The following is a 13,950-nucleotide window of genomic DNA, read 5'->3' as shown; positions in this document are numbered from 1 at the left end:
CTTGACCCGTCAGCTCCTTGCCACAGGGCCTCTCCATAGGGCAGACTGCTCACAGCAAGGCAGCTGGCTGATCAGAGAGAGCACCCAAGAGAGAAGCCAGTCTTTATCACAAGTCTCTGTATGTCTTGGGAAGTGACATTAAATTTGAATGTTGAAAAGTCTTGATTCTCTTATTTTAATGTTTGGCTAAATCATTGATAAAGACAAGTTAATTTCTTTCTCTTCATTGATATTTGACAACTAACTATAAATCATTATCGTATCTGGAATATCAAAAACCTTTTGTTAATTGGGCTATCCTTATTAATTAGATTACACTTTGGGACAGTTTTACTATTTTAAATAGGAATAGCCAGTACTCTCAACCCTTGCCTGCTGACCCTTTAATCACAGTGGGCTGGGTAATGACAGAAGAAGAGTAAACACTTATGAGGGCACTTTTAATATGTGTCCAGGTATGGTTCTGAGTGAGGTAGGGACAAGTACCCAGAGAAATAAATAAAGTAATTTGCTCAATGTCTCATAGCTAGTAAATGCCAATGCTACGATTTAAATCAGCATTCCTGAATTTAAGTACAAATCTGTATAAGTAATTGACAGTTGGCAAAAGCTTGAAATTATCTGTTGGCCTTTATTAACATTTCAAATATGCAAACTTTCTCAATCTATGAATTGAACTTAAATCTCTGTAGCCCTCCTGCAAAAGTTGTTTTTTGCATACATGATATTTATCTTATGTTCAAGTGATTTTTGTTGTTACCTCGTTAGATTCTAGATAATGGGATTCCTGTGTTTTGGAGCATTTCCCCTTTGCTCTGGTTTTTCCCCTAGAGCTCTCTCTTACTCATTAGTGTTACAGGAACATTAGATGAAGTAGAGATTAATTTACATGTAAGAATTTTCAATGACAATTTTTCTGACTGACTGCTTTTAAAACCCCCGCCCCCACCCCCCCCTGCCCCCAAGCTTCAGTCCTCTAGAGTTTAATAGTTGTGTCTGAGGATTCATTATTGCTAATTTTTTTTCAGTGGATTGTAGGGCTTTTTTCCCTGCTTCTTTTTTTGTCTTTAGTATTGTTAATGTTTCTACTGGGGTGTGTGTGATTTAAATTGCACTTTAAATTACTAATAATGAGAATAGTGTATTCTTAGATTTCAACATTTTATTTGATCTACAAACATTTTTCACAACTCGAGATATGGCTGTCAAATTTTAGGAAGTATATATGATAAAATTTTAAATCTACAACATATCCTCATATTTGTTTTGTAACCTAAATTATGGTTACTGAAGACTGGTTGTAAAATTTTGTTTATGAAGGCTGTTATGCCCAGATTTCAAGATTCCCAAGAAACCACATCAGGGAGCCAGCCAATCCGATGCAAAAGCATAAGAATCTGTATTTCAAGCTAGCTTGAGCTCTCCATCCACCAGACTCACCGACACATCGGCTAGCGAAGTGGCCAAGAGCGCGAACCCCGCCCAGAGACCGGTTATATGGGGGGGGGGTTGGAGTAAGGGGAGGAGAAAGGACTGTGCTCTGCCGATTGGCCAGGCGCAAGCCGGGTCTTGTTACACAGGATGTGGTCATATCTATGGCGCGCACTTCCCTTGATTGTCATCGGTTAGTTTAAAATCCCGGGCGTGGCCAGCAGGGGCCTGGGCTTCCGGGAAGAAGGCCGCACGTGGCCCCAACATGGAGGATACAGGCAAGATGGAGGGCATAGCCCTCGCCCTTTCAAAGGCCAGTTACAATAGGTTCTTATGAATCATTGATAGTCAAACCATTTTCAACTTAGGCAATACTTTAGCTATTTTCTTCTTTTTTTTTAACCTTCACCTGAGAACATGTTCATTGATTTTTTAGAGAGAGTGGAAGGGAAAGGGGAGAAAGAGAGATCAATGTGAGAAAGAAATATAGATCTGTTGCCTCCCACACATGCTCTGACCGACTAGGGCTAGGATTGAGCCTGCAACCTAGGCATGTGCCCTGACAGGGAAATTAACCCAGAACCTTTGCTCCAATAAACTGAGCCACCTCTCTCCTCCCTGCCCCCTCTCTCACCTCCCCATAGGTATGCCCACTTGGTTCAGTTCCATTTGTTCAAAAGTCTGTTCTTTTCCAATTTAACTGCCTTTGCACCTTTTAATGAAATTAGTGCTTTATATTTTTATATGAGCATTCAAATTAGTTGTCACTTTCTACAACAAACCCTGTTGGAGTTTAGACTGAAAATAAAATGAATCTAAAAGTCAGTTCGGGGAGAGTTGGCATCTGAACAATATTGAGATTTCTAACCCATGAACTCCATTTATTTAGGCTTTCTTTAATTTCCTTTAGCAGTGTTTTGCAAGTTTTCATTGTTCAGGTGATTCTCATATTTTTGGTCAGATTTATCCCTAAGTATTTCATATTTTGTATGTTATTATAAATGATGTATTTTTAAGATTTCAATTTCCCACTGTTTATTGCTGGTATGTAGAAATACAATTGGTTTTTATATCTTGAGCTAATATTTTGTTACCTGACTTTACTTACTTATTAGTTTAGGTGGTTTTTTTTGTTTTGTTTTGTTTTTTTCTTTTGCAGATTTCTTCAGCTTTCCCTTGTAGACAGTCCTGTTGTCTGTGAATAAAGATAGTTTTATTTCTTCCTTTCCAGTCTGGATTATATTTATTTTTTTTGCCTAATTATACTGCCCAGAACTTTTAAGTACAATGTTAAATAGAAGTAGTTTCATTCCTGGAATAGACCTCACTTGATCATAAAATTTTATCCCTTTTATATGTTGTTTAAATTAGATTTGATGAAATTTTGTCTAGAGTTTTAGTATCTACATCATGTGGAAAATTGGTCTATAGCTTTCTTAAAATGTCTTTGCCAGGCTTTGGAGTAAATAGTAATGCCGACTTCATAGCACGAGTATGGAGTATTTCCTCCTCTTTAGTTTTCAGGAAGAAGGTTTCTACCCCCCTCAACCCCCCAGTAAATGTTTGGGAGTCCCTGCCCAGTGTTGCTTAGTTGCTTGGGTGTTGGTCCATGCACCAAAAGGTTGCCAGTTCAATTCCCAGTCAGGGCGTATGCCTGAGTTGAGGGCTTATGCCTGAGTTGAGGGCTTCATCCCCAGTAGGGGGCATGCAGGAGGAAGCTGATCAATGATTCTCTCTCATCATTATGTTTCTCTCTCTCTCCCTCTCCCTTCCTCTCTGAAATTAAAATAAGAAAATAGTATAGGTAGAACTTTACAGTTTTCTTGGGTGTGCTGGAGGACTAGGAGTTGGAAAAGAAGCCAGGGCAGTGAGCTTAATGATTACTTAACAACAGTCCATTCTTGTTCTCTTTTGTTTGTAATGTAATCTAATTTTTATTTTTTAAGAATAAAAGGAAAACTTATAGGTAATAAAACATCAACTCAAATCCTAAGTCGTCGTATTCTTCCATTTCCAGGCAGGGCGTGTGATGCTTTCTGGAGCTCTGCCTGATGCCCTGAGCAGGTCCGGGCCAGCACTGTGGTTGTCCTGTGTCCTGTACTGCCCTCTGGTCCCGCAGGAAGGAGAGGAGGGGGTCTTTGTCTCGTCTGTGACTGTTCTCAAGGTTCCTTATGTGCTGGACACTGTGGTGGGCCAGGGGGTGTCCACTGCTAATAGTCATTCTGATGTACATTGTTTGCTAATCTCAGGGGATTGGAGAATTTTCTGAGCGTGACTGGAGTGTCTGTTTTCTCAGATTTCTGGGGTGTTGGGTACTTGTGTGGTCTGCCCTGGTAGCATGAGTGTTCGTTCCCATTCTGTGAAAAGAGATTGAAAAATGGTCAGAGGAGACTTGTTTTCTGTTGCGATGTGTGAGTTTGAATATAAAAATTATAAAATATAAATTTGTGTGTCAAGTTTTCAAAATAAAAGGATATGTATTTAGCACTTTGAATTGTTTTTATATTTGTATTTAAAAAATTTTATGTTTCTCTTGTTTAGTTGTCCTATTTTTAGGCACAATATTCTTAGCTATCTTGTGGGCTTCTGAGATAACTGGACTAAGTAATTTCTTTTGTTCAACTTTCAAAGTCCCATTGAGAAAAGGAGCATTTGTGTGATTGCATTGAAAAGAGTGCTCTTCTATTTTTGTTCACCTCTACACACTGTGGCTGTTTGAGAATTCAAATCTGAAACATACAATAGTGATAGAAGTTTCTTTTCTTTATGTCTAATTAAATTGTTTTCACTCATGAGTGGGGGGCGTGGGGGCAATGGGGGGATAAGGACACATATGTAATCCTTTCAATAAAGAAATTTAAAAATTTGTTTTTAAATTTAGACTGTAATGTTAGCAATACTTTGCAGTTAAGTATTAAACGACTTTTAATTAAGCTATCAAGTGTTCCTTGTGGACTAAGACTGGTAAACAGTCCTCCAGTTGTTAAATATGTAGTGCATTTCTTTCTTTTATTTTTTTATCCTCACCCAAGGAAGAAAGAAACATTGATACATTGGTTGGCTGCCTCCTGTACGTGCACCGACCAGGGATGGGACCTGCATTTGGTAAATGGGACGACTTGCACTAACTGAGCCACTTGGCCAGGGCTGGTGCATTTCTTCCCGGTGAACATGCCATGGACTTAGGAGTCAGCCATTTTCCAGCCCTAAACTATTGCTTACTGTCTCTGAGATTGTGTCTACTGCATCAGTGTAGAAATAACACCGTCTGCACTGGCCAGTGTAGCTCATTAGTGTGTCATTCCTTGCACCAAAGGGTTGTGGGTTCAATTGCCAGTCAAGACACATACCCAGGTTTTGGGTTCAATGCCCAGTTAGGGCATATATGGGAGGCAGCCGATCTCTCTCTCTCTCTCTCTCTCTCTCTCTCTCTCTCTCTCTCTCAATGAAAGACATATCCTTGGGTGAAAATAAAATAAAAGAAGGAAGTAGGTATTATTTCCTACGTACTTTGTGCTATGAAATGTTACTAGTTCTTTGGAGAAATGGGTTCATTAGCAGATATGTCTGGAATTGGCAGCCCGCTCTCCTCTCAGAGGCTCCCACTGTGTGTTAAGTGGCTCTGAGAACCACTTTGGTCAAGAAATTTGCTTTGCTTAAGTTCTTTCTCATTTCCCAAACAGAACTTCTCCTTTCTTCCTTTCCCCTCCTCTGCTTCCCCTGTGGAATACCTGCAACATATTTTAGTTCATTTCATTATTATTTTTTTCAATCTTCACCTGACATATGTTTTTATTGATTTTTAGAGAGAGGAATGGAGAGAGATGGGGAGAGAAAACATTGATGTGAGAGAGGAAAACTATTGGTTGCCTTCCCCACACGCCCTGCCTGGAAATTGAACCGTAACCTTTTGGTGTATGGGATGATGCTCCAAGCAAGCAAGCCGCGGCCAGGGCTATTTTAGTTTCATTGAACTTGGTTTTGAGAATAAAGTGCCTAAGAGAGTGCTCCTAATTCATACTTGAAAATGATAGTTTACTTTTCTTCCCTCTTAGTATTAATTTTAATGGTTTAAAACCTGTAAATTCAAAGCCTATTTTAATTTTAGTTTAACCTTCTAAGGAGGCAAGCCATTTTTTCTTTCAGTTTTATTGAGATACTAGAGGCCCAGTGCACAAATTCATGCACGGGTGGGGTCCCTTGGCCTGGTTGGCGATCGGGGCCAATTGGGGTATTGGGGGCCGGCCGGCCGAGGAGTGTCTGGCACTCTTGCCCAGTCCCAATCAGCCAGACCCCAGCAGCAAGCTAACCTACCGGTCGGAGCGTATGCCCCCTAGTGGTCAGTGCACGTCATAGAGACTGGTCGAACACTTAGCATATTATGCTTTTATTATCTATATATATAAAAGCCTAAGTGACCATCACAACCAAACGGATGACCGAACAGGCTGCGTGGGGCAACCAAGCCGGCAGGGAGGTTAGTGAGGGGACGACCTAACGACTGAGCAGCAGGCTGCAAAGATGGCGGCGCCCACAGCCAATAAGGAGGGAATATGCTAATTGACTATCACACCCTCAAAGATGGTGGCACCCAAGCCAATAAGGAAGGAATATGCTAATTGACTGCCATGCCCTCAAAGATGGCGGTGCCCAGTCCCCTCAGCCCCCCCAGCCACCCAGGGCTGCTCGAGGCTCAGGTAACCAGGGCCGGCCGAGGATTGCGCTGCCGGCAGGGGCAGCAGCAGAGGTGTGATGGGGCGTCACCTTCCCCTGATTGCCTGGTCACCTCCCACCTCTGAGGGCTCCTGGACTGTGAGAGGGGGCAGGCTGGGCTGAGGGACCCCCCTCCAGTGCATGAATTTTCATTCACTGGGCCTCTAGTATAGGATAATTGACATACAACATTGTGCAAGTTTAAGGTGTAATAGCTTAATGACTTAACATGTGTGTATATTGCAAAATGATTACCACAGTGTGTTTTGTTAACACCCACCCTTCCATTAAATAATTTCCTATTTTCATTTATAATTTACTATCTTTTAGTTCATATTTTTTACCCAAAATATTGTTACAGACTTCGATATTAAAATCCAAGGAAAGCAAGTACAGTGGTATGAGAGTAAGAAAATGTGTCTACTCAAATTTTTGCTTCATTAATTCAACACAATTTAAGTATTTATATTCATAGTGTTTCTTGAAGTATTACTCCTAGCCCTGTGAAAGTTACAGATGGATTAAAAGAATTGGTTAGGTACTTTCTACACCTGCTTTGAGCTGCTCAAAAGTAGGCACAAACCATCTATGTCTTCTTTTTAAAATTTGTTATTGAATTTATAGGGGTGACATTGGTTAATAAAATTATAGGTTTCGGGTGTACAATTCTATAGTACATAATCTGTATATTGTATTGTGTGTTCACCATCCAAAGTTGTTTCCTTTTGTAACCATTTATCCCCCCTTTACACTCTTCTATCCCCCTCCATCCCCACCCCTCTTCCCACCATACTGTGGTCTATGTGTATGAGTTGTTGTTTTGTCTCTTTTTGTTAGTTTGTGGGGGTTTTTCCATAATCCCTTCACCGTTTTCATCCACTGTCCTCTGATAGCTGTCAGTCTGTTCTCTGTACTTCTCTGTCTTAGTGATTTATAAGAATTTTGCAGATTTAAAAAAAGGAAAACAAATTTAAAAAGGGAAAATAGCATCTTTCAATAAAGAAGTGGTAAATGCTAAGAGAGTATAAAATAGAAAAGTATTATGTTTGTTTCAGAAAAATATTGAAAAAGATACAGAGAATAAAATATAGATGAAAAGAGTGAAAACAATTTTGTGTCAAGCTGTTTGTTGCTAACATCCTCCTCCTAGACTTTTTTTTTGTTTGTTTCACAAAAATGCTATATTATACATGCTACTTTGTAGCCTCCTTATTTTACTTACAAATGCAAAGTGAAGGTCTTTTTATGCCAGATGTCTGTGAAGGACCCTTCCCTCCCCAAAAGTCTACCTTAACATGGTACAGCATCCCTCCCTCTCTAACCTATTTCCAAGGCAGGAGTTTGAAGTTGGAGGAAGAAGGGCGAAAGGAGCAAGCTATGTTGGAGAGTGAATTGCACCAGTGGGGTCCCTCAGCCTGGTCTACGCCGAAGCCGGCTCTTTGACATTTCCTGAAGGGTCCCGGATTGCGAGAGAGTGCAGGCCAGGCCAAGGGACCCCACTGGTGCATGAATTTGTGCACTGGGCCTCTAGTGCACAGTCGAGGCTGGGAAGGGATGCGGGAGGTTGGCCGGGGGGGGGGGGGGGGGGGGGGCGGGCGCGGAGGTTGGGGTTGCGTGGGAGGGTTCCAGGGTGTGTCCCGATCAGCCGGACGCCAGCAGTAAGCTAACCATTCGGTTGGAGCATCTGCCCCCTGGTGGTCAGTTCACATCATAGTGACCAGTCGACTGTCTCCTGGTGGTCAGTGCACATCATAGCAAGTGGTTGAGCGGCCTTAGCATATTATTAGCATATTACGCTTTGATTGGTTGAACGAATGACCGGACACTTAGCATATTAGGCTTTTAATATATAGGACTCCTTGTTAGTGTATGCAGAATTATGCAGGATACCCAGCCTTTATTTTGGTGAGTTATATTGTACTGACCTAACAAGATTGGTGTTTAACTTATAAGGTTGTTTGGAAATGTCAGGAGCTAGTGTGCATATTATTTACACCTAGACTTAAATACAAAACCTTAAGTAAGTGTTATGAAGTGCTGGGTGATTTATTGTCTTTCTAAATAACTTAGTAGAAAGGCAAAGGACACTTTTCTTTTGATGAAAATTCTTGAAAAATATTACACTATTAAACATATTTTAATCTGATTTTATTATTTACAGCTTTCTTTAATGGTATCAAGAACTGACAAAGGAAGAGATGATATTCTTTTACTATTTTTCTGAAATTATTATTCTTTTTTTAAATAAAAGGTGGCTATCATCCAGTGAAAATTGGAGACCTTTTCAATGGCCGGTATCATGTTATTAGGAAGCTAGGATGGGGACACTTCTCTACTGTCTGGCTGTGCTGGGATATGCAGTAAGTATTCTTTGTCATTTGTTATCTTGATTCCTGGCGTATTCGTCATCTTTATTTTATTACAAGCTGTGGCTGAGGGGCACAGCTGCTTCTGTTGTGCAGTGTGAAGTGCTTAGCGCAGGCCTGCCCTGCCCTAGCCAAACATTTCCCCCCTCAGTTTGAAGTTCATTTTCCTGTTATCTTAAAATATTAGCTTTCCTCTGCTTTTATATCTGAGGCTTACTCATTGAAATTATAGCAGGATCATATTTTTTCCAAAAATTTATCCATACCAAAATACCCCACAACTCATTTACATATAGACCTTCCAAATCAGTGGTTTCTGATTCCTTTTTAAAGCTATGACCTATAGCATGAAACACCATTGCAACCCAATATAAATATGCATTTTGTGTGTGTGTGTGTGTGTGTGTGTGTATGTATGTGAAGTGAAACTAGTGTTACAAGATACTTACTCTCATTATATGTGATGAATGACATTTCCTAGTTTACCTCATTTTATGAGGAAAAAACAGAAACAATTATAAGGGATTATTCTGCTGCTGAATTATTGATCCACAATTTGAAAAGCACTGTTTTAAAGGAAAGCTTATTAAAACTTTGTATATATTGGGTAAATTTCATTATAATGATCACTTCTGCTTATATTTTTTAAATTTGCATTTTCCAAAGGGGGAAAAGATTTGTTGCAATGAAAGTTGTAAAAAGTGCCCAGCATTATACGGAGACAGCCTTGGATGAAATAAAATTGCTCAAATGTGTAAGTACTGTAAAATCTTGAATGATAGAAGACAAATTAATAACTTAAAATTTTACAAAGGGATTTTTCTGGGTTTTATGAAATTAAAATTGATTTTATGTTTTATAAGTTCAAATACTGAATCTTTTGTTTCATAAAACACATCACTTATATTAAAACCATTTTGGTTGGTATAATGGAAATTATTTTCAGTCATAAACACTTCTGTTCTTGACTTAGTTTTCTTTCCATAGGTTCGAGAAAGTGATCCCAGTGACCCAAATAAAGACATGGTAGTACAGCTAATTGATGACTTCAAGATTTCAGGCATGAATGGAATCCATATCCTTTCTGACACTGCTGTTGCTTCCTAATGGCTGAATTATACTGTAGTCTTTCTTATTGCTTTTGAAAAATTGGAATGTGTGAACCCGCTTAAACTTCTGCTTGCTCTGCTTTGTGATTCTCTGCATAAAGCCTCTCATATAATCCCGGAGGGTTGGAAAGTGATGTGTCTGGAGTGCTCTTCTAGGGCTTTCGGGGGTTTTGGTGTAGTAACATTTTATAAAATAATTTTACATCACTTGACTTGATTCTTGCATGGAATTATTAATCTTTTTTTAAATAATTCTAGTGAACTTTATTTTTACAGTGGTAGGTGGAAGCATATACCAGCATTTCTTTTTGCTTGAAACTGTAAAAAATTCCATACACAAGGGCTAGGTATCCTTCAGTAGCTGCAAAGAATTCATTGAGGCACTAGAAGGAAAAATGCTCTGCTAATGTCAACATAGCAAAGTCACACCTGATCCTGCATAGTCTCATCTTTCTGCCAGGTAAATAGGGAAATACGTTGGTTTTGTTTAGTTTAGTTTGTCTTCTTTGGAAAAGTCTGGTGAAAGTCAAGTTGTTACCAGATAGGGGACCAGCCTGGAGCAGGTCTGCCTCGGGCCGACCTGTAGTGTGCGTTCTTGATTTCCTTCAGGAAAGATTTCACAACACAAGTGTGAGTGATTTTTGAGAAGACATTTATTAAAGGTGAGGACAGTGAAACAAGGAAGGGCTTAGCATAGGAGAAGCAACAGGGGAGCCTGGGTGGGGCTGCTTTGGCTCTCTAGCAACATAATAGGAAAGAAATGAGCCTAGATGGGGTGGCTTTTGCTCACTGGAAAGTCAGAGCAAACAGGGCCTAGGAAAGAGGTTCAGGAGGTTAGCCCAGGACAGCTGCTGCTCCCCTGGTTGCAAGTCTCATGAGGATGCTTAGAGTTTAGAAGATGCACACTGTGGGGCAAGAAAGGGCATAAGCCTGCTCCTGGGAGGGAGAGCGAGGCCTGGGTCCTTTGTCTTGAGAGTGTTAAAGGCTGGGTGTTTGGGGGAGGTCTTAGGAGGCTCTCAATACAATAATCAGTTTTATGCTGATGCTCCAGAATTAGATTCATTCCCTTCATCTGTCCCTGGTCGAGCTCCCAGGTGAAGTCCCGGTCGAACTCCTGGTCAAGGGGACAATTGCATATTAGCCTTTTATTATATAGGATAGGGAGAAATTACAGGATATGTAGGGTTTGGTACTGCGTGCAGTTTCAAGCATCCACTAGGTGTCTTGGAACATATCTCCGGATAAAAGGGACTACTGTGTCTTTATTTCTCGGGGTTCAGGAATATTTGGGCATTGCTCAGTACCCTGTGACTTATGATTGCCAGGGTGTGTCAGAGCCAGGGTTCTCCTTCCCCGTCTTTAGCTGTTTGCTTTATATCATCTTTAGAACAGATCCAACATTTTGATACTTGTTCTGCTCAAGCTCCAGAAGCCTGAGGACAAAGTTAAATTTCAGCTCAAATCCCAGCATAACATCCTGTTCATTCACTCACTAAGTCTTCATTTCGTAGGGAAGCACTCCGCTCATACTCTATATTTTTGAGGTTTTTATACAGACATACCTCAGAGAAATTGCTGGTTCAGTTCCAGATCACCACATAATCTTTTTGTTGGCGGAGGAAGAGTCTTGCCTTCAATTTATAAAAAAGTGGAACATCTATGAAGTGCAGTAACATAGGTATGATTGTATTTCCTCTAGAGTGGATTTGGAGGTACTAGCACGCACCCTTGACTGCTAAAGCCACCTCTCTGTTTCTCTCAGTATCATTTCTGCTAATTGCTGAGTGCATTTTCCCTCGTGATAGATAGGAAGGTAGAGCTGGTCCTGATCTGCTCCTGTTCTCCAAATGACTGATGGTTTATGGGCAGGCAGGGCAGCCCCTCCTACATCAGATCTGCATGGCAGTTCCTGGGACAGCTGACAGGCAGATGGTTTCTTTGGAGAAACTGGCTGATTTGTAGGTAAATGGAGTTTTTAAAAATACTGCATATGCATTCTAGTGACTATTTTTACTGTTAAATGGTAAGAAGCCATCATAGTTTAGATTTGTCAGTGATGTAGAAATCATTATGTAGAGATCTGGGTGTTGCTTTGTGTGTTCATAAGTACAGTTTTTGATTTTTTGTAATATATCTAGGAAACTGGTTTTACATTATCTATGCATAAATCTGTAGCTCAAATGTTCTCCAACACTGTAGAAATTTTCTTAATATTTAAAGCAGTAGTTATTGTGATGATGTGGTAGATGCAGATATTGTAAAATATATTAAATCAGCCCTAGCCGGTTTGGCTTAGTGGATAGAGCGTTGGCCTGCTAACTGAAAGGTCCCAGGTTCGATTCTGGTCAAGGGCACATGCCCAGGTTTCGGACTCCATCCCCAGTAGGGGGCTTGCAGGAGGCAGCCGATCCATGATTCTCTCTCATCATAGATGTTTCTATCTCTCTCTCCCTCTTCTTCCTCTCTGAGATCAATAAAAATATACTATATTTATATATATATATATATATATATATATATATATATATATATATTTTTTTTTTTTTTTTTTTTTTAAATCAACTAACCTGTCTATAGGCCTCCAGGGGTGAATGAAGTATTCTCGGATGGTTTCAGAGTCATTTTAAATCTTCCAGTAGGAATGACATAAATATATTTATATGATGGGCCATCGTTCTGGAGTGTTGGTGTTTGACTAGAATGTCTGTTTTTTTTAAAAAACCACCCAGATTCCTGAGACTTCATTATTATAGGTTGGTCTTAATGCCATGTCTTATATTGTGATCATATATTCTTGAAAACTGCCTACAATATTAAAATTGATCTATTTACACATTTGAAGATATTGAAGGAAAAGATTAAATATCTTCACTGAGTTTGTTTAATTTCCATTTTATAAAGTGTTTTATGTAACCCATGAAATAGAAATTTAGGCACGCAGATAGACACTTAAGACAGGGGAGTTCTTTAATTTTTTCTCGTTAATTGCTCATGAGGTTCTAGTCTTGCTCATTTTCATTAAGACTGATCATCAAGGAGAAGTGTGCTGAAATGAGTGAGAGCACAGGTAAGTGTGGGATTGAGTCTTGACACTGCCACCTTTGGACTGTAACGCAGGATAGTTCTTTAACTGGCTCTCCTTGTTTCTGTGTGGGGATACATATATTATTTTCTAAGGTTGTTACAGGTACACATTAATAATCTGTGGGACTTAGTAAGTACTTAGTAAATGGTCCATCATTTTATTTAGGTGAGAAATAGGAAAGGACCACTTGGGTATTATTAATAGTACTAGAGGCCTGATGCACAAAATTCATGCACTTGGGGTGGGGGTGGTCCCTCAGCCCGGCCTGCGCCCTCTCACAGTCCAGGGGCCCTTGGGGGATGTCTGACTGACGGCTTAGTGTTGCTGGGGAGGCAGGAGAGGCTCCCGCCACCGCCGCTGCGCTCACCAGCTGTGAGCCTGGCTCAGGGCTTCTAGCTGAGCGGCGCTCCCCCTGTGGGAGTGAAGTGACCACCAGGGGGCAGCTCCTGCATTGAGTGTCTGCCCCCTGGTGGTCAGTGTGCATCATAGTGACTGGTTGTTTTGCCATTCAGTCGATTTGCATATTAGCCTTTTATTATATAGGATTGTTGCATGTTTTGAAGAAGTAAATGTTTTGCCATGTGCCACAATGCTGCTGCTTTTAGTAATTGCATCACTTCAGGAAATGTATCCACAAGTGATCCTTAACCATGTCCCAGATGTCTGCATGGTCTTCGAAGTGCTTGGCCACCATCTCCTCAAATGGATCATTAAGTCCAACTATCAAGGCCTTCCTTTACGTTGTGTGAAGAGTATCATTCGACAGGTGAGGCTTATGGGGCAGCCCCCACCCCCTAATACCTAACTGGCTAGGCTTTCAACATAAATTACTATTTTGTTTTGTTCTTTAAAAAAACACAAACATATACATACATGTTTCTTGATATATACTAGGTGTACTGGTTAATAAGGTGGATCTTTTTCAATAGATGGAGTTACACATATGTTGATATATATGCTATTTTATATGTATGCTGTTTTATTGTATTGACAATAAGCTTCAAAACTTCATATATCAAATTTGCTAAAGGTGTTAACATCATGGATATTTTTATGCTTAAAAATGTTGAATTTCGTGCCAAAAAAAAGAGCATTTGCAGGAAGTTTTAATTCATTACTTTATTTTGAAGAAAAGTGCTGCTGAATACTTCGTGAAGCTTATGGTGAAGATGCTCCATCTCAAGATACTTGTCAATGCTGGTTTAAACCCTTTAAAAGTCATGATTTCGATGTGAAAGACAAAGAA

At 40.1% G+C, this 13,950-nt stretch overlaps 1 protein-coding gene across 6 annotated transcripts in view; it reads left to right on the top strand.

Moving 5' to 3' along the window:
* Positions 1–13,950, top strand: part of SRPK2 (SRSF protein kinase 2) — a 227,159-nt gene that overhangs the window by 171,140 nt on the left and 42,069 nt on the right. For all 6 annotated transcript variants that reach the window (XM_070424611.1, XM_070424616.1, XM_070424612.1 and 3 more), the window contains 4 exons: positions 8,396–8,504; positions 9,177–9,264; positions 9,498–9,587; positions 13,366–13,470. In XM_070424611.1, coding sequence (XP_070280712.1) covers positions 8,396–8,504; positions 9,177–9,264; positions 9,498–9,587; positions 13,366–13,470 — 392 coding nt within the window. The remainder of the gene's footprint in view (positions 1–8,395; positions 8,505–9,176; positions 9,265–9,497; positions 9,588–13,365; positions 13,471–13,950) is intronic.

The sequence above is a fragment of the Myotis yumanensis genome, unplaced genomic scaffold (genome assembly GCF_028538775.1).
Source record: "Myotis yumanensis isolate MYYU_CA2020_CCGP unplaced genomic scaffold, mMyoYum1.0.hap1 SCAF_9, whole genome shotgun sequence".
Classification (NCBI taxonomy): Eukaryota; Metazoa; Chordata; class Mammalia; order Chiroptera; family Vespertilionidae; genus Myotis; species Myotis yumanensis.
This window is presented reverse-complemented; position numbering and strand designations above follow the sequence as displayed.